Source organism: Cervus canadensis, chromosome 4, assembly GCF_019320065.1.
Source record: "Cervus canadensis isolate Bull #8, Minnesota chromosome 4, ASM1932006v1, whole genome shotgun sequence".
NCBI classification, from domain to species: domain Eukaryota; kingdom Metazoa; phylum Chordata; class Mammalia; order Artiodactyla; family Cervidae; genus Cervus; species Cervus canadensis.
In genome coordinates this window covers 92,487,581-92,511,259 of record NC_057389.1, presented here as the reverse complement: position 1 = coordinate 92,511,259, position 23,679 = coordinate 92,487,581, and the positions used below count along the sequence as shown (strand labels likewise).

The following is a 23,679-nucleotide window of genomic DNA, read 5'->3' as shown; positions in this document are numbered from 1 at the left end:
CTTTCTAGAGCACTCTCATGTCACAGTCCCCTTCTAGGACCTACCCTGAGTTCCTTGGCATCTCACTCCATAGAGCTCTTCGGGCAAGGCTGAGTGAGACTGAGGGATGGGGGTGGGGATCAAGGATGGGAAAACTATTAGCTTTTAGCAGGTAACTTCATGGAAGCATTGGATCAAGGTCCTGTCAGCTACAGATAGGCTAGAGTGGAGACCACATCAGACCACACACATCCTCACACTTACAGAAAAACTGACACACGCAGGAATCCACCCACACACATACAAACTAGACACACACACCATTCGTAGATAAACACTTGAACATATATGCATGCACTTCTAAAGACAGACATGTCCACATTTATATGCACATGTACATATCTGCAAAGACATATTTACACACACAGAGTCATAATTCAGAGACATGCTGTTACACACATGTACACATCCCCCAGACATTACCCATGCTGTACATGATACAAGCACACATTTACACTGACTCACACTTTTTAGATGGTAAGCGAGTGGAATAATCCAGCTTCTGATTTCAATGAGACAGCATCTCCCCCCCACACACACCCCCAAAGGCAACAGCAAGAAGTCTGTCTCAGAGTCATGTAGGCAAACATATGCACACATGCAATTACATACATGCAAACCCACAGTCAGGGACATGCAACTGCAGATACACACTTAGACACATCCACACCCAGACACAGTGAGTACCCAGGGACACACCCACTCAGTCTGGAATGCACCCTTACATACAGGCAGACACATCTGTGCCCTAATGCCAGCAAAGCACATGAACTTTCTCATAACCTCCACTCACACACGCCCCCATACACACACCAAAACCTACGCATAGATAGATACACCTGGTCATTGCTTGATGTGACTGACACACAGAAAGACATCGTTTCACACACTGACTTTCTGAGGATTCAGACTGAAAGCCCTCACCTGGGCCAAACCGAGTGACAATTCCCTCCAGGGGCTGCTGAAGCCTGAGCGCAAGACATGGCACCTTGCCTCTACTTGCATGCAACCCTTGGGAGCAAAGACCTCTTTCCTTTCAGGGTGGTGGCCATTGGTGGCTCAAGAGGGGAGCTGATGAAGCTGGGGGACTGGCAAGCAGGAGAGGGAGACCCCATGATCCAGATACTGGGAGGAGTCCCAAAACCAGACTGAAGAGAAGGAATGAGGGGTATGGGGCATACCTAGAGGAGCCTGAGGGAAATTTGTCCAGGAGAATGTCTTCCCAGGATACCAAGACCACCATTCTTAACCCTGAAGGAGCCCCCCCCACACACACACACACATCCTGCCCTCTCCCGTCGCGCCCCCGGCCCCAGCCAAATACTATGACTTGGGAAGCTAGAGGATGAAGATGATAGAGGGGGGTAGGATGGTATGGGGAAGGCAGCAAACCTGGACTTTCTGGAGGCAGCACAGAGCCCCAGGCCCTGCTCCCCGCACTCCCTTCCCCGGGAGTCTGAGACCCCCATCTGCCTCCTAGGGTTTCAGCACACGGTGAGACAGGTAATTAGAAGGGAGAGGCTGGGGGAGCGGGGGTGGGGTTGCATAGGGGAGAGGAAAGGAGAGGCAGAAAAAAAGAAACACCAAGTCAGAGACAGCTCAACAGAGACACATGGAGAGGGGAAACAGAGACAAACCAGAGGAAAAAGAAACCAAGGAGACAGAGAGAGACAGGGAAGCAGAGAGAGACAAAGCTAGAAGAGAGGAGGAGAGACAGACAGACGGATAGACAGACGGGACTACTCAGAGACATCAAGACAGGAGCAGGGAGAGATTGTGACAGTGGAGACGCTCTGAGACCCCGAGATTTCCCCATTCAGAGGCTGGGTTCCTCACAGACCCCCGAATCTACCCTCCCTCTTCGCCCCACTCAACCCGGACCAGGCTCAATTCCGCAGCCCTTGCCGCCTGTGCCCCGGGGCCGGAGCGAGCCTAGTACCTTGTTGCCACTCGGACACTGCACATTAAGCCTAAGAAATAATCATAACAATAATAAAGGCGCCGCGGAGGTGGCCGGGGGTCCCAAGGCGCCTCCGCCTCGGCGTCCAGCCCCTAGCCCGGGGAGGGCGCCCCCGGGGTCGGGCGCGCGGGCAAAGCAGGGGGGCGGGGGCCCCTGGGGGCTGCGGCGGCGGCTCGGGCACCACGCCCCCCCTCGGGAGCGCCCCCTGCGCGGCGGCCACTTACGATTTTCTCGGAGGCGCCCGCGCGGGACACGGTGCCGTTGAGCCCCACGAGCGAGGGCAGCGTCTGCGACATCCAGTTAGTGACCATGGCCATGGTGCTGAGCACGGCCCCGATCTTCAGCAGCGGCACCGACATCGCGCCCCCGCCTCATGCCCCGCGGCCGCCCGCCGCCTGGCGCTCGGTCCCTCGCAGCCCAGTCGCCCCAGGGGACGCGAGCGCGAGCTGGGGGCCGGGCCGGGGCCAGGCCGGCCGGGGGGCTCGGGGACGCGGGCTGCGGCTCTGCGCGCCCGGCGGGGCTCCGCTTATAAAGCGCCGCCTCGGCCCCCCCCCCCGCACCCCCTCCCGCGCCTCCGCGCCGGGCACTTCCAGCCGCCGTGACGTCACGGCTTCCCGCCCGGAGCCCGGCAGGGGGCGGGGGGCGCCCGGACTACACCCCCCTGCGCCTGGCCACCCCGCTCCGCGCGGGACCCACCCATCCCGCGAGGGGCCCCCTCTGGCGGCCTTCCCCACCTGCCCCACCCCCACTGCCGCGGCATCCCGGCCCCGCCCCCAGCGGTGTCCCCGCCCCCAGCCTCCCCCCCACCCCCGCAGCCCCGCCAACCCCAGTGAGGTATTCCCGGGCCACTCTCCACGCACAGCCCCTCTCTTAGACCCCCGGGTGCCCCACCCCGACCATCCAAAGCTGGCGGGTGGAAGGGAGGGCCGGAGTCACAAGTCCCCATCCACCTAGTGCTAGGACACCGACCCCGGCTCCCTAAAAACTGGGAGCCCAGGCATGGGGTGGGGGAACTCTGGTGCGCTCCCTTGAATGGGAAGGCCAAGGGTCTCCTTTCCTTGGGGAAGGGGCACCTCGGTACCAGGACCACTCTGCGGACCACTTGGTCGTTTTCGGACGAGGGAAGCCTAGAGTGGCGCGTCCGAGACCAATAGATGTGATTACTCGGATGAAGGTTCGGGAATGGGGTCACTTTTGCAGCAGGAGGACCCGCCCCCCCACCCCCCACATGACTCCAAGGGGCGGCATGGCCACCCCCGACGGCTGAGACAGGAACTAGCCTTTTGCAGACAAGTCCCAGGCGGGTCTCCACTCACAACTTGAACTTAAGGTGGGGGCGGGGAACTGATGCTTCGGACCCTCCTCCAGACCCCAGAGACCAGCTCCCGGGCCCTCCCCTTCGAAGGAGGGGGGAATGCAGTGCCCCCCACTTTCCACCCATGCACCAGTCGGCGGCGGGGGCGGCCAGGCCGCCAGGAGGAGAGCCCGGCCGGTTTTAATTTCCTCTGTTTTCCCTGCACTCACGCCCCCTCCTGGCGTCCCCGCATCACCTCGCGTGGCCGCCGCCACCGTCGCCTTCAGCCCGCGGCCGCCGCCGTCTGGAGGCGGCGATGACTCAGGCCTTTCCAGGGTAGTGGCCGCTCACCGCCCTCGGGGGAAGCGCTGGGCATGGGGGGTAGAGACGGTGGGGGTCTTGAACAATCTTTTTTTTCTGAGCTTAACGATCCGGAGAGGCAGGTTCTGCCCCTATGTGACCTCCAGCAATGACCTCTCTCTGCCTCAGTTACCTCATCTGCAAAGTGGATGGTTGTAGGGACCTGCGGACCTAGCGCCTGTAAATGGCTCCGCTGTCCTGACAATCAAGCAAAAGATTTATTGAGTATCTACTATGTCCCAAGCACCATGAACAACAGATTTAAAAAGCCCTGCCTTTGTGGAGATGAACATTCTGTAGCAGACGAAGGTCCTTCTAGTCAAAGCTATGGTTTTTCCAGTAGTCATGTACACATGTACACATGCTGGACCATAAAGAAGGCTGAGCGCCAAAGAACTACTGCCTTCGAACTGTGGTGCTGGAGAAGATTCTTGAGAATCTTCTTGGACTGCAAGGAGAGCAAACCAGTCAATCCTAAAGGAGATCAACCCTGAATATTCATTGGAAGGACTGATGCTGAAGCTGAAGCTCCCATACTTTTGGCCACCTGATGCGAAGAGTCGACTCATTGGAAAAGACCCTGATGCTGGGAAAGACTGAAGGCAGGAGGAGAAGAGGATGACAGAGGATGAGATGGTTGGATGGCATCACCGACTCAATGGACATGAGTTTGAGCAAGCTCCCGGAGTTGGTGATGGACAGGTAAGCCTGGTGTGCTGCAGTCCATGGGGTCACAGGGAGCCAGACAAGACTGAGTGACTAAACTACAACAGGATCAGACAGAAAACAAATGGGGGTGGAGAGGAAGGGGCATATGGACTAAGTAGGGGAGTAAAACTTTAATCGAGGTGGTTGGGAAAAGTGACATTTGAGCAGAGACCTAAAGAAAGTGAAGGAGGGAGCCATTTGGATATCTGAAGGAAGAGCTCCAGGCAGGAAGCAGAGCAAGTGCAAAGGCCCTGAGACAGAAGCAAGTGTTTAAGGAACAGGAAAGACACCAGTGTGCAGGTTGCAGCAGAGTAGGTTGGGCAGAGATGGTGCTTGTAAAGCACTTTGCTGCGTGCCTGGGACATCGTGTTTCATAAATAGCTGACATTGTTATTATCTGCGACTGATAATGAGCTTTAGAAAAATGAGATGTCTCTTTGCCTACTTGTACTACAGCTTGCATTTTAGGAGTGCTGAACACTTTGCAAATACACTTGCTGAGTACTGGGTGAATTCTCCCATGAAAAGTACAGCATCTTCCCTATTTACAAGAGAGGAAACCACTCGGAGAGGAGCCAGGAGATAAATTCGAGCCCAGAATTTGAACCTAGGTGGGGCTGATTTCAGATCCCCAAGACACTGGGCTCCAAGCCCTCCGGGTTTAGAGAATTTGGAACAGGATGATACTCTCATTCACTAACTGTTGGTGATGTAGGAAACTGCACTAGCTCCTCCCAGCCAAACTCCTTAAAGGAGTGGGCTACACTCATATCTACACTTGCTGTCTCTGCTCCCTCACCTCCCATTTCCTGTGTGCGTCCCACAATCCTCTCACTAAAGGACCAGTGACCCTAAAATTTGTTCATCCCATAGCCTCATTTAGTCACTCTCACAGGTAAGCCCTCATGGATCATCCCTGTCTTCTTGAAAGTCATTTGTCCTTTGAATTCAATGCTGCACCATCACTGTCTCCTGCCTTCTTCCTAAATGTCTCCTGGGGCTTTGTCCTAGGTTCCTAGCCTCTATCATTCTGTATTCTGTGCTAGGCCCATCCATCACACTCACTCCTAGGGTTTTGGTTCCATTCAGCACACTCCCACCTCAGGACCTTTGCACTTGCTGTCTTCACTATTGACAGAGATAGGCATGTTCTTTGTTCTTTTTGTTTGTTTGTTTGTTTTTACTGTATTTATTTATTTTGGCTGTACCATGATATGTGAGAGCTTCCCTGTTGGCTCAGATGGTAGAGTCTGCCTGCAATGTTCAAGACCCAGGTTCGATCCCTGGGTTGGGAAGATCCCCTGGAAAAGGAAATGGCAACCCATTCCAGTATTCTTGCCTGGGAAATCCCCATGCACAGAGGTGCCAGGCGGGCTACAGTCCATGGGGTCACAATGAGTTGGACATGACTGAATGACTAAACATGTGGGACAAATGGCATGTGGGACCTTAGTTCCCCAACCAGGGATTGAACCCAGGCTTACTACATTGGAAGTCAGAGTTTTATCAGCACTGGACTGCCAGGGACGTCCCTAACTGTATTTATTTATTTATTTGGCCATGCCACGTGGCATAAGGGATCTTAGTTTCCTGACCAGTGATTGAATCTACACCCTCTACAGTGGAAGCGCAGAGTCATAACCACTGGATGTCCAAGGTTTATTCCTTTATTTCACTTATATTTCTGGGCTATCACTGTGTAGGTCAGGGCCATACCCTACCTTTCTCCAGAAAACTCCATTTCCCAGGTTCTCTGGTACCCTGGCTTCCTGTTAGTCCCACCCGATGAGAGGCACTGGAGGGAGACTGGAGAGTGAGGAGGAAGGGAGAGGCCAGGGTATTTCTTCTTTCTCTCTCTGCTTAGGGCGGGAGTGTGTATTCTGACAGTGGCCATACCTTCTCTTATGATCCCATGATCCCAGCTCCCACACACAAGCCTCTTCCTCATCACACCCCCTTTTGTCTTGTCCCTCCAGTAGCTTTGTGCTGTGGCTTGTTCCTGGATTCCCTGATCATTCCATCAGTGTGGCTTCTCAACTCTTCCATTTTGCGACAAACTAATTCTCTATATTATTAATACATTTCCTCTCTTTGAAACACCTGGAGTGGTTTGTTTCCCTGCCTGGACTCTGAATGATCTGACCATCGTATCCTCAAAGACCTCCCCTGGCCACCTCATCTCCGACAGCACCCACCAGAACCACTACCACCTGTCTGTCACTTACTCTGCTCTACTTTTTTTTAACAATATCTATCACCATGTGACATTGTATTGTACTTTTATTTGTTTCTGGTCTGTCTCTTCCACTAGACTTTCAGCTTCACAAGGGCTCCTACATGCCTGTGTTTTCCACAGCTGCATCCTTACAGCTTAGGATAGTGCTTGGCATATAGTAGGTGCTCAAGGGGCTTCCTGGGTGGCTCAGTAGATAAAGAATCTGCCTGCAATGCAGGAGACACGATTTCAATCCCTGGGTCAGGAAGATGCCCTGGAGGAAGGCACGGCAACCCACTCCAGTATTCGTGCCTGGGAAATCCCATGGTCAGAGGAGCCTGGTGGGCTACAATCCAAAGGGTCACAAAAAGTTGGACACCACTGAAGTGCCTGAGCACACACGCACGCATGCACAGGTGCTCAAGAATGATTGAAGTGACTGAATCTACAACTGAGACTCCCAAAGGTATTTCTACAGGCCATATCTCCACCTAGAGCTCAAATTCCTATGCCCATCTCCTCTGTGCACGTCTCCACCTGTGTCTTTCACAGGACTAATCACATATGACATCCACCAGAAAAAACCTCAATCAAAAAGACAGGCAGAAGCAGGTGCTGGTGATGATGTGAAGAGACCAAAACCTCTTGCTAGTGGAAACATAAAATGTTGCAGACTTCTCTGATGGCCCAGTGGGTAAGAATCCACCTGCCAATGCAGGGAACATGGGTTCAATCCCTGATCCAGGAAGATCCTACATGCCAAAGAGCAACTAAGCCCATGCGCCACAACTTGAAGCTGCGCTCTAGAGTCCCTGCTCCTCAACAAGAGAAGCTACCTCAGTGAGAAGCCCCTGCACCGCAACCAAGAGTAGCTTCTGCTCACTGCAACTACAGAAAACCCATGCGTAGCAACAAAGACCCAGTGCAGCAAGCCAAAAATTAATTTAAAAAATAAAAAACTGTTGCAACTACTTTGAGAAGCAATTTAGCAGTTTCTTAAAATGTTGAACAGAAACTGACCATAAGACTCAACAATTCCATCCACTCAAGAGAAATGAAAGTATATGTCCACGGAAAGACTTGCATATGAATATTCATAACAGCATTGCATTGCTCACAATGAAACAATTCAAACGCTCATCACTGGTGGTACTGTGGTACCATACACTGTGGTACATCCATCAACTGGTGAATACATCCATACCACTGTGGCTCAGGAGTCAAGAATCCGCCTGCCAATGCAAGAGACACGGCTTCAACCCTTTGATCCAGGAAGTTCCCACATGTGGCAGAGCAACTAAGCCTGTGTGTCACAACTATTGCATCGGTGCTCTAGAGCCTCGACTACTGAGCCCACAGGCCCTGAGCACCCTAGAGTCAGCGCTTCACAACAAGAGAAGCCACTTCAGTGAAAGCCTGCACACAGCAACAAAGGGTAGCCCCCGTTCAATGCAGCTAGAGAAAAGACCTCACAGCACAACCAAAACTAAATAAATGTTTAAAAAGAATAATAAGGAACAAACGACTGATCTATACTTCAGCATGGGTGAACCTTAAACATATTTTGCTAAGTGAAAGAAATCAGATACAAAAGGCCACATTTTGTATGATTTCTATTTATACAAAATGTCCAGAAAAGGCCAATATAGAGACAAAGAAATTAGAGTAGTGATTGTCTGAAATGGGTGGGAATGAACTGCGAACAGGTGTTGAGGGATCTTTTGCAAGTGATATAAATGTCCTCAAACTAGATTGGGATGATGTTTGCACAACTTTGAAAATTTACTAAAAGTCATTGAGTTGCACAGTTAGGTGGATGTAACGGTATACAAAGTGAAAATGAAAGTCGCTCAATTGTGTCAGACTCTTTGCAACCCCATGGACTGTAGCCCACTGGGCTCCTCTGTCCATGGGATTCTCCAGGCAAGAATAGTGGAGTGGGTTGCCATTTCCCTCTCCAGGGGATCTTCCTGACCCAGGGATCAAACCCAAGTCTCCTGCATTGCAGGTGGATTCTTTACTGTCTGAGCCACCAGAGAAGACCAATTATATGTAAATTATACCTCAAAAAAACTGTTTAAAAGGGGGACCATCCCTAAACTTTCCCTGAAAGCTTCCTCCCGCAAGGAACCCTGTACTGACATATGAGAATGAGTTCTTCCTTAATTTTTTTTTTTTTTTTTTTTTTTTTTTTTGCAGCATGTGAGGTCTTAATTCCCCAACCAGGAACTGAACCCACAACCCCTGCAGTGGAAGCACGGAGTCTTACACTGGGCCACCAAGGAAGTCCCTTCCTTAAATTCTACATCCTAGATTTCTTGCTTGCCCTGGTCCTGGCCCAGATGTACCCACAGTCAGAAACTATCAATTACGCCCCTCTTGTGTTCTTTCTCTGTCCCTACTCCTCCATTCATACTGTCACCAATGCCAGCTGAAATTGATGTAGAAAAATCTCCAGAAAGTGTCCCTTTTTCACTGTCACCATCACCACTCTAAATATCGTGTTGGGGAGTGCTACAGATTGAATGTCAGTAGCCCCCTACTCCTTCCAAATTCACATGCTGAAAGCTAACTTTCCATGTGATAGTGTCTGGAGGTGAAGTCTTTGGGAGGTGATTAGGTCCTGAGGGTGGAGCCCTCCTGTATGGGATTAGCGCCCTTATACAGAGACCCCAGAGAGCTCCCTCTCCCTTCCAACATGAGGACACAGTGAGAAGACACCAAGAAACTGGTCCTCATCCGACACCAAACCTACCAGCACTTTCACTTTGATCTGGGACTTCCCCAACTCCAGGACTGAAATAGATTTCTGTTGTTTGTAAGCCACCTAGTCTATGTTATTCTATTACAGCAACCTGAACATACCAGAGCCATGAGAAGAATTCTTTTTTCCCTGACCTGGAAATTATCAGGAGGAAAAAAAGTTTGTAACTGTCAGAAACAGTAACAATAACTGCTAAGGTTTATTGAGTACTTATCATGAGCAGGCAATGGCACCCCACTCCAGTACTCTTGCCTGGAAAATCCCATGGATGGAGGAGCCTGGTAGGCTGCAGTCCATGGGGTCGCAAAGCGTCAGACACGACTGAGTGACTTCACTTTCACTTTTCAATTTCATGCATTGGAGAAGGAAATGGCAACCCACTCCAGTGTTCTTGCCTGGAGAATCCCAGGGATGGGGGAGCCTGATGAGCTGCTGTCTGTGGGGTCGCACAGAGTCGGACATGACTGAAGCTACTTAGCAGCAGCAGCAGCAGCATGAGCTTTCCTTGGAAGGAAAGCTATGACAAACCTAGACAGTGTATTAAAAAGCAGAGACATTATTTTGCCAACAAAGGTTCATATAGTCAAAGCTATGGTTTTTCCAGTAGTCATGTATGTATGTGAGAGTTGGACCATAAAGGAGGCTGAGCACTGAAGAATTGATGCTTTCAAACCATGGTGCTGGAGAAGACTTGTGAGAGTCCTTTGGACAGCAAGGAGATCAAACCACTTGACCCTAAAGGAAATCCACTCTGGATATTCATTGGAAGGACTGATGCTGAATCTCCAGTACTTTGGCCACCTGATGCGAATAGCCAACTCATTGGAAAAGACTCTGATGCTGGGGGAAGATTGAAGGCAAGAGGAGAAGGGGACAGAAGAGGCTAAGATGGTTAGATAGCATCACCAACCAATGGACATGAATTTGAGCAAACTCTGAGAGACAGTGAAGGACAGGGAAGCCTGGCGTGCCGCAGTCCGTGGAGTTGCAAAGAGCTGGACACAACTTAGCAGCTGAACAACAACAACATCATGAGCTAGGGGCCGTTTGTAGCAGTGTACGTGTAATAACTCATTTACCCTCAGAATACCAATGTGAAGTAGACAGGGTTACAATTCCAATTTTTTAAATGAGGAAATAGTGGCACAGAGATGCTAAGAAATTTTTCCAAGACCCCCTGGAATCTAGCCCAGACTCTGGGGCCTGTTCCTGGGTCATTCGGCCCTATTCAAAGGGGAAAGAATAAATGTGGATCTGTACCTCACGTCATATACAAAAATCAATTCCAGGTGGATTTTACATCTAAATGTGAGAGATAAACAATGAGTATTTTAAGTAAATATAGAAGAATATCTTCATTACTGTGGGGTGGGCAAAGATTTCTAAAACAGGACACCAACAAGCACTAACCTTGAAGGGAAAACATTATTATTTAAACTACATTCACGGACTTCCCTGGTTAGTCCAGTGGTTAAGAATTATCCTTCCGAAGCATGGGATGTGGATTTGGTCCTTAGTCAAGGAACTAAGATCCCACATACTGAGGGGCAACTAAGCCTGCAAGCTGCAACCAGAGAAGCAGCACAACGAGGACCCAGCACAGCCAAGAATAATTGAAGTTCCTTTGTTAAAAAAAAAAAAAAGAATATACCATAGTAAGAAATAAACTACATTCAAATTAAATTCTATTTATCGAAGACATTAAGAGAATGAAAAGACAAGCTACACAGTAGGAGAAGATATTTGCAATCCTATGTCCAGCAAAGAACTGATATCCTAATTTTAATTTATATGAGAAACAGAAATACAGATACAACATTTGGATGTATACAAAACATCCATTGGATGTATACAAATACAAAAGAAGGTTGTAAGAATATCTTACAAATTAATAAGAAAAAGGCAGACAGCCTAATAGCGAAATAGGCAAAAGACTTGAAAAGGCATTTCACAAAAGGGAATACTCAAGTGGTCAATAAACATGTGAAAGGGTATTTAAATATTATTAGTCATTATGTGGAGAAGGAAATGGCAACCCACTCCAGTACTCTTGCCTAGAAAATCCAATGGACAAAGAACCTGGTGTGCTACAGTCCATGGGGTCGCAAAGAGTCAGACATGACTGAGCAACTTTACTTACTTACTTACTTACTTACCATAGGATGAGGCAAAATTGGCATCTAGTGGGTAGAGAACATGGATAATGCTAAACAGTCAGCAATACACAATACAACCACTTAGATCAGACATAGCCAGTAAATATTTGCTGACTCTACTGGAGTCTCACCTCCCCATTGAGAGTAACATAAGTTGTGTTCATGGATTCATAATGCTCATTTAAATTTATTCTGGAAATATGTTTATTTGTTTGACACTTTGTCCCAAGGGAAAAAAAAAATATTATTAGTCATTATGAAATGTAAATTAAACCCAAAATGTGAAACCACTATACACTCATCAGAATGGCTAAGTTCAGTTCAATCACTCAGTCGTGTCTGACTCTTTGCGACCCCATGGACTGTAGCCTACCAGGCTCCGCCATCCATGGGATTTTCCAGGCAATAGTACTGGAGTGGGTTGCCATTTCCTTCTCCAGGGGATCTTCCCGACCCAGGGATTGAACCCGGGTCTCCCACATTGTAGACAGATGCTTTACCATCTGAGCCACCAGGGAAGTCCTCAGAATGTCTAAAGTGAAAGAGAAAGACAACACCAAGTGTTGGTTAATGATGTAGAGCAACTAGAATGCTCAGACACTACCAGTGGGACAGTAAATTGGTAAACTCTTTGAAGAGTCTTTGAAACTTTCGAAGACTGTTTGGCACTTAGCTCCTCAAGTTCAATATATTCCTCCCCTGTGTATGTGTTCAGTTACTAAGTCATATCTGACTCTCTGTGATCCCAGGGACTGTACACCACCAGGCTCTTCTGTCCATGGGATTCTCCAGGCAAAAATACTGGAGTAGGTTGCCATTTCCTATTCCAGGGGATCTTACTGATCCAGGGATCAAACTTGTGTCTCCTGCATCTCCTGTATTGGCAGGCAGCTTCTTTACCACTGAACCACCTGGGAAGCCCATATTCCTCCCCTATGACCCAGCAGTCCTTCTCCTAGGTATACATACTTGAGTCTCACTATTTGTGGGTTCCAAGTTGTCAAACTCACCTACTCACTACAATTTATCCATAACCCCAAAATCAATCCTCCTGGAACTTTTGTGGTGATCCATGGACGTTCACAGGGTAGCAAAAATGAGTCACTGACATGCAGGTTCCCAATGGAGATCCAATGCAGCCATGCTGTGGGCCTCTTGTTTCAGTTCTCATAACTGCAAACAACGTTCTTTCTCACAGTCTACTTGATGCTGAAATTTTCACATTCTCGTGTATTTTATTGGTGATCTCGCTGTTTTAAGGGACCACATGCACAGTGCTAAGTTCTGTCTAGTGTTCTAGGCAAAAGAAGGTTGTAAAGTGTCTTTGAGAGAAAATAGGGCTCATTGACAAGCTTTGCTCAAGAGTGTCTTGGGGGACTCAGTTGGTGGTCCAGTGGTTAAGAATCTGCCTTGCAATGCAGGGGATGCAGGTTCGAGCCCTGGTTGGGGGAACTAAGATCGCATATGCTGAGGGGTAACTAAGCCTGAGTGTTGCAACTGATAAGCCTGCATGCTCTGGAGCCTGTGCGCCAGAACTAGAGAGCCCCCTTGCCGCAACTACTGAACCCTAGAGACACAGCTAGAGAAAGTCCATGCACCACAAGGAAAGATCCCACATGACACAAGATCCCGCGAGCCACAGCTAAGACCAAATAAATTAATTTAACTAAGTTTTTAAAAAAGAATGCCTTTGGCCATGAGTCTGATGCCAGTGAATCAGCAACATATATTAAATAAAGCATTTTTCAACACCAACATTCATAAAAGGGGTTTGCATATTGTTTGGTAAACAAAAATGTGACCAGAGCCTTGCAGGAATCTAATCCCGTGATGACTCAGTATTCTCAGCATTCAGTCTTCACTAATTCTTTATAGAACATAATCACTTCGAAAAAAGAGAATCTACTGTATATGTACATCCAACAGAAATACAAACAAGCATCACTAAAGGTATGCGTCAGAGTGTTTATTGAAGAATGTTCGTGTCAGCCACAAACTTCACCAACCCAAATGCCGAGAAACATTAGAATGGATATACCACACTCGATGTATTCACACAATGGAACACCACAAAGCAATAGAAAAAAGCAATCTACCACAAAACAATAATATGGAGGAATCTGACAAGCATTATGCTGAGCAAAAGAAACTAGGCACCAAAAACTATATATTTAGTGACTTCATTAAGTTGAAGAGCAGGTCAAACCAGTGCATAGTGAGAGACGCCGGCTCAGTGGTTACTCTAGGTGGATGGGGAATGTGAAAGTGCAGATAGCAACTAAAAGAGGCATCAGGGGGCTCCTGATTCTTACCAAGTTCTGTCTCTCAACCCGGTACCGGTCACATTATGTCATTTTAAGACAATTTCTAAAGAGCACTGTTATGATTTGCATATCTCTTTGTAGAAATGTTTTATGTCAAGAAGGAAGTTCACTCAAAAATATGAACTAAAGTACCAAGCATAAAGAGGTTTCCCAGGTGGCTCAGTGGCAAAGAATCTGTCTGCCACTGCGGGAGAGCCGGGTTCAGTCTCTGATCTGGAAAGATCCCCTGGAGAAAGAAGACAACCCACTCCAGTTTTCTTGCCTGGGGAATCCCGTGGACAGAGGAGCCTGGCGGGCTATAGTCCATAGAGTCCTAGAAGAGTCGGTCACGACTTAGCAACTTAACAACAACCAAGTATAAAACGTAAGTATCATTTCTGTTTGATGTGCAGCAGGTAAAAATGCTAGAATGTCCAGTAGAAAAGCTAGAAAACATAAACCAAGCAAAACTCAGTGTCCTTTACAAGAAGCCAAGTGGCCTCTGTCGAAAGGACCGTGTTGGCTTCCATATTTCATTCACACAGAGGAAAGGCATGAATTTCTGTCCACACGTACACAGCTTTGCATTCCTCAGAACACACATGGTGTTAATCTTCCAGCCTGTGCCTGCCTTGAGTTGTTTTTTGTTTTATTTGCTTGGTTACAGCAAGTGTTTAGAAATGGTGTTGAAGCATTTTCTCCCTGGAATTCTCTGTCTTGCCATCTCTGCTTTCCTGCTTGTTTCAGAATTCCAAGAGAAGACTCCAAAAGATCCAGGAGGCCTGGCTGAGGACTTTGGACACTATACAATGAGAGGTACATTCCCCCTGCCCCCTAAATGTTGGTCCTGCCCTACGCATGGCTGCCACCAACTTGCCTCCAGTTTTGTTAGCTCTTGTAATAATTCCGTTTTCATACCTTTACTCTCCCTATGCTGGCCTGTCTTCCCAGTTACAACCAGAGGATCCCTCCCTCTTACAAATCCAACCATGTCTCATTCCTGGCTTTAAAAACCTTGTATTTAAACAACAAAAAAGCAGACATCCCAATTTTGAAAATGGACAAAAATCTTGACTAGACATTTCTCCAAAGAAGATATACAAATGGCAAACAAACACATGAAAAGATGCTCAACATCACTAATTCTTCTTTTTCCAACATCACTTAATGAAATGCCACAATGAAGAACCACGTTACACACCTTAAAATGAGAGCCCAGGAGCCACAACTACTGAGCCAGACGCCGCAAGTACGGATGCCCAAGCGCCCTAGAGCCCGTGTTCTGCAACAAGAGAAGCCACCGCAATGAGAAGCCTGCACACCGCAACTCGAGAGTAGCCCCCGTTCATCGCAACTATATAAAAGCCCCAGAGCAACAAACACCCAGCACAACCAAAAATAAATAAATTAATTAAAAATAAATAAAATTTATTTTTTAAAAGTAGTAACACGTATTTTTTTTTTAAAGAGTAAACCAGCACTGAGAACCTACTGGATTTCCCAGAAGCAACACAAGTCAATTTCTCCGCACAGACTTCATGGAACCTATTCTGACTCCTCTCTGCTCCTTCTGATTTCTCCTTGATTTGTGGCTGAGCTCTGAATGGATGAGGGCTTCCCCAGTGGCTCAGATGGTAAAGAATCTGCCTGCAGTGCAGGGGACCTGGGTTTGGTCCAGGGATCAGGAAGATCCCCTGGAGAAGGGAATGGTTACCCATTCCAGTATTCTTGCCTGGGAAGCCCCAAAGATAGAGCTACAGTCCATGGGGTCGCAAAGAATTGAACACAACTGAGCAACTATCACTCTAAACGGATGGGGTTGTGAGACAGACCAGGCTTCTGTTCTGGAAGTGAAGATAAGTCAATGTTCTCAGACATGAATTCCTGGAAAAATGCGAACCAAGTCTACTGCCCCTGCCACAATGCCCTTCTCCCCAGCACAGCCAGACTCAACTTGAAAGAAGTTAAATCTTCCATCTCACTCCTTGAGAGCTCAGTCACCCAGCCTCAGTGTCTGATATGAGGCTCGAAATACAGAAGACTCACAATGGATGCTTTCTAAATGAATACATGAATGCATGAATAAGTGAAAACAGCTAGTCACTGCTTCCTAGGCACTGGCCACCAAATTCTGGGGACACAGAGTCATTGCTAACACCAGCTGCTGAGATCATGAGAAATCTACACACATCCATGTGGTCAACCTGTATAGACACAGAATCACTGTGTCTATATACCCATAGGTGTGCATATGGCACACGTGTGTCCTGGTGCCCAGTTGGACCAAAGCCAAGTACATGGTTCCTAAACATACACACATATGTGCATGGACACTACAGACACACTACTATTGGGGCAGGGTTAGAGTGAAGTGAGTCATGCAAAAGCAGTGTTGGATTCTGCCTTTATTTAAAATTTTGTTATTCTGTTCATCATGGTTTCTTTTTTTTTTTTTGCATTGATTTTGATTTTCTTAAAATATTGCATTAACATATTTATCTTGGGGGCTTCCCAGGTATCCCAGTGGTTAAGAATCTGCCTTGCAATGCAAGGAACACTGGTTCGATCCCTGGTGCAAGAAGATCCCACACATACCACGGAGCAACTAAGTCCTTGCGCCACAACTACTGAACCCACAGGCTTCAACTGCTGAAGCCCGCCTGTGCTCCGCAACAAGAGAACCCACCACAATGAGAAGCCCGAGCACCCCAACGAAGAGTAGACCCCCTCTTGCCTCAGCTAGAGAAAGCCTGCGTGCAGCAGTGAAGACCCACCACAGCCAAAAAATAAAAATAAATATTTTTCAAAAAACATTGGTTTCTGAAGCTATTGGCACCTCCTTCAATTTTGCACCCAAGGCGAGTGCCTCACCGTTCTCACACCCTAGCCAGGACTCTGATTGACACACCCCCGCCAAGGGCATCTGCCTGCACATCCTCACCAGAGTCAACGGGACACACACAGTCTCTGCGCAAGCCTCATTCTACCACTAGATGTCGCCCCAGCTCCTTCAGCTTGAGCTCAGCAGCAACCCCTTAGGAAGAAAACGTCCAATTCACTTAATTATCTGGGAGTCCTCGAGATTTCCTTTTACTTCCCTCCACCCGAAACATTTACATTTTCTAATGGAGCCCTGGGGGAACAGCATCTTAATCCTAAATAGTGGTGCCCTGGAGTGCTGGAATTTTTAGGCACAGATGAAGATGAGTTTTCCTAATGCCTGCGATCCAGGAGCAAACGGTTGACTTAAAATGGGTATGGGATAGCCCAAGGGGAGGGTTGTTTCCCTGACCTTCCCTTGGCACAAGAGTCCCACTGTTTGAGAAAGAAAGAGACTCTGTGGGGGGAGGAGGAGGAGGGGCTGATCCATTCATTCCACAGATAGTTTTTGAGATCCTACTGCGTGTCAGGCTCTGCTGTAAACACTGATACAACAGATCATCAGACCCGATAAGTTGCCCCTCTAGGGGGAGAGAAACAATAATTCGTTGTTGTTTAGTCTCTAAGTCATGGCCAACTCTTTTGTGACCTCATGGACTGTAGCCGGACAGGCTCCTCTGTCCATGGGATTCCCCAAGCAAGAACACTGGAGTGGGTTGCCATTTCCTTCTCCAGGGGATCCTCCTGACCCAGGGACTGAACCCATGTCTTCTGCATGGCAGGCAGATTCTTTACCACAGAGCCACCTAGGAAGCCCAATAAGTGAATAAACAAATCCTGGAAATCTAGTGACAAAGCCTATCAAGAAAAACAGCACAGAGTCAGAGCTCTCAGAGGAGGTGACATTTAAGCAGAAGGGAAGGGAGGAAGTTGAGTAGCTACCTAGGGAAACAGTGTCCCAGGCAAAGGGAATGACATGTGCAAAGGCCCTGAGGCATGCAGTATAAACTGCAATGGCTTCTCATTACAGTGACTTCTCTTGTTGCAGAGAACAGGCGCTAGGGAATGCAGGCTCAGTAACTGAGGCACACTGAGGCTTAGTAGCCCTCCATGGCATGTGGCAACTTCCCAGCCCAGGGATTGAACCGGTGTCCCCTGCATTGGCAGGTACATTCTTAACCACTAGAATACCTGGGAAATCCCAATGTAGCTAGATCTGAAAGAGGACTTCCCAGTGGTCAGGAAGGGAGCATCTTTCCAATAGTAAAGATGGTGCGCCTTGAAGCTATCAAACTCTCTGGTAGCTCCAGACCCTGGATGGATGGACAACTCCTCTGACATGTTACGTTCCTATTCTCAGGGTAAAATCCAAGCTCCCATCCACACCCCACAAGTTTCCACTTGGTCTGGTCCTTCTTGGCTTCCCTGGCCTCATCTCCCCCTTAACTTCCCCTTCACTCACTTCTCTCTAGCCACACCAGCCTTCTTGCTGCTCCTCAAACACTCCAAGCTTATTCCTACCTCAGGGCCTTTGCACTTGCTGTTCCTGCTTTGAAAGCTTCCCCCCTGGACACAGAAGGCATCTCTCTCACCTTCTCAGGGAGCCTCAAATACTACCTCCTTAGAGACACTGTCTCTATCACACCTGCTAAAACAGCTCCCCCCCCCCATCATTCTTTAACCTCCTTTGTTGTTTAGTCACTAAGTAATGTCTGACTCTTTTGTGACGCCATGGACTATAGCCCATCAGGCTCCTCTATCCATGGGATTCTCCAGGCAAGAATACTGGAGTGGGTTGCCATTTCCTTCTCCGGGAGATCTTCCCCACCCAGGGATAGAACTTGCATCTCCTGCTTGGCAGGTGGATTCTTTACCACTAAGCCACAAGGGAAGCCCTTAACCCCCTTTACCCTGTTTAATTATTCTTCATACCACTTGCACTGTATTATATATTGATTTAGTTGTTCACACTGTATCATATATTTATTCGGTTTTCATCTGTCTCTCCTACTACAAGGTCAGCCCCAGGAGGGCAGGGACTTGATGACTTGGTTCAGGGCTGTATCTCTAGTGCTTCATCATATCTGTTGACTGAATGGACAACTGCATGATTTCCAGAAAGGACCCCTGGTGGAGCCCAGGGCCCATCAATGATGGAGGAGAAGGTTCTGGGAAACAATGGAGGAGACTCAGAGGGGACAGAGTGTCCATTTTCCAGACTTCTCTCTTCCCCGGGGCGCTAGGCTGGGTGGGCAAGCTGGGATACACAACACAGTAGCGCCCACTGTAGCTAGTGGTAGGACCCGACCAGCAACCCCAACTGACTACCCCAGCTAAGCTCCGCCCCATTCACCATTTAGCCCCGCCTCCACGGACTCAGTTTAGTCCCGCCCCCAAACAGCCTCATTTAGCTCCTCCTCCATGAATCTTCATGTGAGCCCCGCCCCCAAGCATCTCCCACCCTCCTCTGGGGTCACCCAACAGCACCTCTCACTGCACTCTCCCGCACCCCTAGACAATCTTGGCCATAGGACAGGAAATCTAGAGTTTCCTAAAGGTTAGCAGGGGTGTGGGAAGAGTCCCCAGATGGTGGTTCCAAGGATCCTTCTTGGAAACCCAATTCAACTTCCCTCCTGGTGCATTTTTATCCACCCTTCTCTTGAGTGTAGGCATCTTTTGGTTTCTTATCTCTCCCTCAGCTGACTTTCTTTACTTCTTTGGGATTCATATATCAATCGAGCACCTATAGAGTGCAGCCTGATGCATGGCACTAGGCATACTCCCCATTCCAGCCAGTACTTGGATACTGTGATGGGGAAACAGTGAAGGAGCGGGCCTCCTGAGGTCCTCTGTGGCCCGGAAATCCTTCTACCTAGAGTCTGATCTCCATCCCTCCCAAAGTCCCCAGGCCCCCAGGTGGGCACAGGAGTCGATTTCCTTCTTCCCTCTCTCTCTTTTTTTTTTTTTTTGCCACACCGCGCATCTTGTGGGATCTTAGTTCCCCCACCAGGGATTGAACCTGGGCCCTCAGTAGTGACAGTACAGTCCTAACCGCTGGACTGTCAGGGAAGTCCCTCTTTCTTCTCTTGACCACAAAGGAGACGGTAACAGGACTGTTCTTCTTCCGAGTTTCTACCTAGAAACTCTTCTAGTGTCTACACAGGCACTGTCCACACCCATGGAGTGGATTATTTAACAGGATGGTAAATGTGTGGGTTCAGGAGCCAGACAGCCTTGGTTCAGTCCTAGCTCTGCCACACCCTAACTGTCTGAGCTTAAGCAAGTGCCCTAACTTTCCAGTGCCTTGGTTTCCCCATTTGTAAAGTGAGGTAACATGAGCACCCATTAATTGCTGATTAAATGCCTTAGTTCATTCTGTGTGCTTGAAACAGTGCCCAGCACATAATAAGCATTTAATAAGTGTTAGCTGTTATCCTAATTATTATTCTATTATTTTGGATTCCAGCTTCCTTCTGAGCTTCTAAAGATGAGAACTTAGGGGGCTCCCACCCCCAAGATGGGGGAGGAAAAAGGTTTCCCAATAGCATTAGAAAGCTGGGACCACCCCTCATTTTGCAAAGCCTGCTCAAGAGGTGAGGGAGCATGGAGACGAGACATGCTTCCATGAAAGCATGGAGTGTGCAGTGCAGACACACACATGGATATACACGTCCGCACACACAGTCCTTGCCCCACACACACCCCCTTTTAGAATGACTTGGGCACAGAATGACACAGTTACCCAAAGCTCCCACACAGCCACACACCTGGTCACACACGTTTTGTAGAACACCCAGGCAGATGGACAGAGTCATGGGGACACTGACACACACGGTCGCAGCTGCCCAAATACCACTGGGATTAACACAGACCTCACTTGCTGTCACTCTGCCAGTCACGCACAGATACACAACTCCGGGTCACAGACTCACAAGCCTCGCACTGTCACAACAGCCCTTCAAGTCACCGCTTCCAGCTGTGACACTCAGACTCTGCCTCACGTACACACACCCTCTCCCAATCCCGCCCCGACTCACGCACAGCCAGCCCCACACCTGCACAGCCACACACACAAACTCTCAGTCACACCCAACCGTACACAAAGGCACCCACGTTTACCCAGCACCCCTCCAGCACCTCACACACATCCCCATCAGTCACACACAGGTGAGTCCCACCCCCTGCCCACACTGGGGTGCTGGTGAGGAGTGGGGGGCTGTGGTGGGGGGAGTGAAGGACAAGTAATGCCCAAACCCCCCTGAAGTCCCCTCCCACAACCCCACTAAGCTCGAGCGAGATGGCGGGTGTGGGCTCCGGGTCACCGAGAGGTTGAGAACCCCGAAACTGGAGTCAGGTGGTCCCCCCAACCTAGGATGCTTTGAAGCTGAATTTAAAGCTTCCCTTCTTATTCCCAAAGCCAGGGTGGATGGCCCAGCCCCTCCCCCGCGGCGACCCCCCCTGGCCTCACCGCCCCGGGGCGGGGCATGGAGCCCCCAGTCCCGTTTCTGCGGGTCCCCCTGAGCCCCCTCCCCTCCTGGAGCCCTCCACGCCCGCACCTGCCCGCCGGGCCCCTACCTGTCCGGCGAGGCCTGAACACAGTACCAGCAGCAGCAGCGGCGGAGGCGGCGGGACCGCGAGCGGCCACATGACGTGCCCCCGGCCCGGCGTCCCGTCCCCCGCCCGCCCTAGCGGCGCCTCGGCCCGGGGACCGCCACCAGGCGCGACCCCGCCCGCCCGCCGGCCAGGGCGACCCTCCGCCGCCGCCTCCCCCGCCTCGCCGGAGGCTGGGATCCCGCCCCACCCCCGCCCCCCGCGCGCGCTCAGAGTCTTTGTTGCGGGCTCCGCCCCCCCGCCCAACCCCCAGCTCGTTTTCGGGAGCGGATCTTGCTGGGTCTGGGGGTGGAGAGGAGGGGGAAGGAAGATGGAAGATGGAAGGAAGAAGGGGAGGGTAGCTGGGGACGCGACCCAGAACCCCAAGGCCATGGAGGGAGTGGTCATGGAGATGGTGGGGGGAGTGAGGTTCCATCACGTGGCTGTCAATTTCCCCCTCCCAGGACATTTCCTACGTTGTCAGTGGGGGGTGGGAGAGGGATCTAGGGACGGAGTAGTAGGAGGAAGGCCTGGTAGCAAAAAAGAGACTTTGAGAGGCCTCATGTTTAAAGAAGTCAGGAGTGAACAGAGAAACTGAGGCAGGGTCTGTGAAACTCTTCTTTGCAGGAAGGGGTCACGGCCATGACACAGGGGGCGAGGGGTGGGGTGGAAGATGGGGACAAAAAGGAAGACAGATACAGGGGGCGGGAGATCGTTAGACTAGGCCGAAGCGGGTGTCCAGCTGGTGGGAACCTTGTTTTCACCTCCTCCTCTTCTCCAGGGGTCCTCGGGCTCAGTCTCCCTTCCCCCACCACACCTAGGACAGTCTCTCCCTCTCATTTCAATTGCCCAAGACAGGAGACTAGAATCCTAAGAGAATCGGTGTTAACGCCACCTCCACACGAAGCTATTTGCATATGAAGGGCGTCCTTGTCCTGCCTCCATCCTTTCTCTGCCTCCCCCCTCATCGGCTTCCCCAATCATCTTCTCTCTCCAAAGTCCCTCTATGGCTTTTTTGGGGGGAAGGGGTAGTGAGGGAGCAAGCCCGTCAGATTATAGAGGAATCAATCATAAATATTGGGAATGGGGAAGCATGGAATTTTGCTGATCCTACTGTGTGGGACAGATAACAAGTTATGGATGTTTTTGTCAAGCAAGAAGTGAAGTCGCTCAGTCTTGTCCGACTCTGTGACCCTGTGGACTGTAGCCTACCAGGCTCTTCCAACCATGGGATTCTCCAGGCAAGAATACTGAAGTGGGTTGCCATTTCCTTCTCCAGGGGATCTTCCCAACCCAGGAATCGAACCCTGGTCTCCGGCATGGGAGGCAGATGCTTTAACCTCTGAGCCACCACGGAAGCCCCTAAAGCAAGGAGAAAGAGCTTGTTATATGATAAGACCTGGATTCCACCCTGGTCTGTCCCTTCTCGGCCATGCAGTGCCAGGCAAAGAGCTTTCGTTCTCTTGGGAGAACTGTTTCCTCTTGAGTTGTTGGGGACTTTGTGATTCATGCATAAAGAAAGCACCTCGTCAGCGCTCAATTCCCAGAGGGCATTACTACAATGAAGGATATATTAAAATTATGATCAGGTCATACTGTGGTCAGGGTCATACTCGGTGTCCTGATTGTACGTTGTCAGTTTGGACATCAGCGCCATTGGGAGTCCTCACCATGGTTCATTCAGCTCCTGCAGGTGGCCATCACCCTGGTAACCCCCTCCTCCCTTTGCTGCTTCAGCCCTTGGAGGTGGTAGCTTGCTACTCCTGAGCAGATTCACTTTCTCCTATTTACTCTTAAAGCTTAACTGCCATCTCTGTGACTAAATCCCCATATTCTTGCTCTTGAACTATCATATGGTGTGAGCTCTGTTTTTCTGACTGGACCCTGACCAATACATTCAACAGCTGTGGTCGGTGGCCAATTTCAGTGTCCTGATCACACTGTAGTCAGTGTCCTGTTAAACTGTGATCTGTGCTGCCGTCAGCATCCTGGCTCTACTGGGGTCAGCATTGCAGTCAGTACTGTGGTCGCTACTGGTCTTAACTGTGCTGTGGTCAGTGTGGTGGTCAGCTTCCTGGCTGTGTTGTGCTCAGAGTCACGATCACTGTCCTGGTCATGCTGTGGTCAGGGTTCTGACCTAGCTTGGGACACCCTGGCCATGCTACCATCAAAATCATGATCAGGTTTTACTGTGGTCAGGGTCATGCTCAGCGTCCTGGCTGTACCGTTGTCAGCTTCGAGGTCAGCACCATGGTCAATGCTATGATGAGCGTGGTGTCTGCCTTCCTCTGTGGTTAGTGTAGTGGTCAGAACGGAGCCCCAGCGTTGAAAAGAGATCAGCTTCTCAAGGACCCTGTACGACAAAACTGTGGGGCCAGGTGGCTTGGGGTCTGGCACCGGCAGTCGGCTC

The 23,679-nt window shown here is 49.6% G+C and overlaps 1 protein-coding gene across 2 annotated transcripts in view; it reads right to left on the bottom strand.

Moving 5' to 3' along the window:
* The window catches only part of OLFM2 (olfactomedin 2), a 73,623-nt gene extending 52,144 nt beyond the window's left edge, over positions 1-21,479 (bottom strand). The window contains exon 1 of one of the 2 annotated variants that reach the window (XM_043466724.1): positions 21,255-21,479. In XM_043466724.1, coding sequence (XP_043322659.1) covers positions 21,255-21,326 — 72 coding nt within the window. In that variant the 5' untranslated portion in view covers positions 21,327-21,479. Of the gene's footprint in view, positions 1-2,223; positions 2,564-21,254 lie in introns of those variants that run through there. The other variant, XM_043466723.1, reaches the window with a different exon arrangement.
* Positions 21,480-23,679: the final 2,200 nt, after the last annotated feature.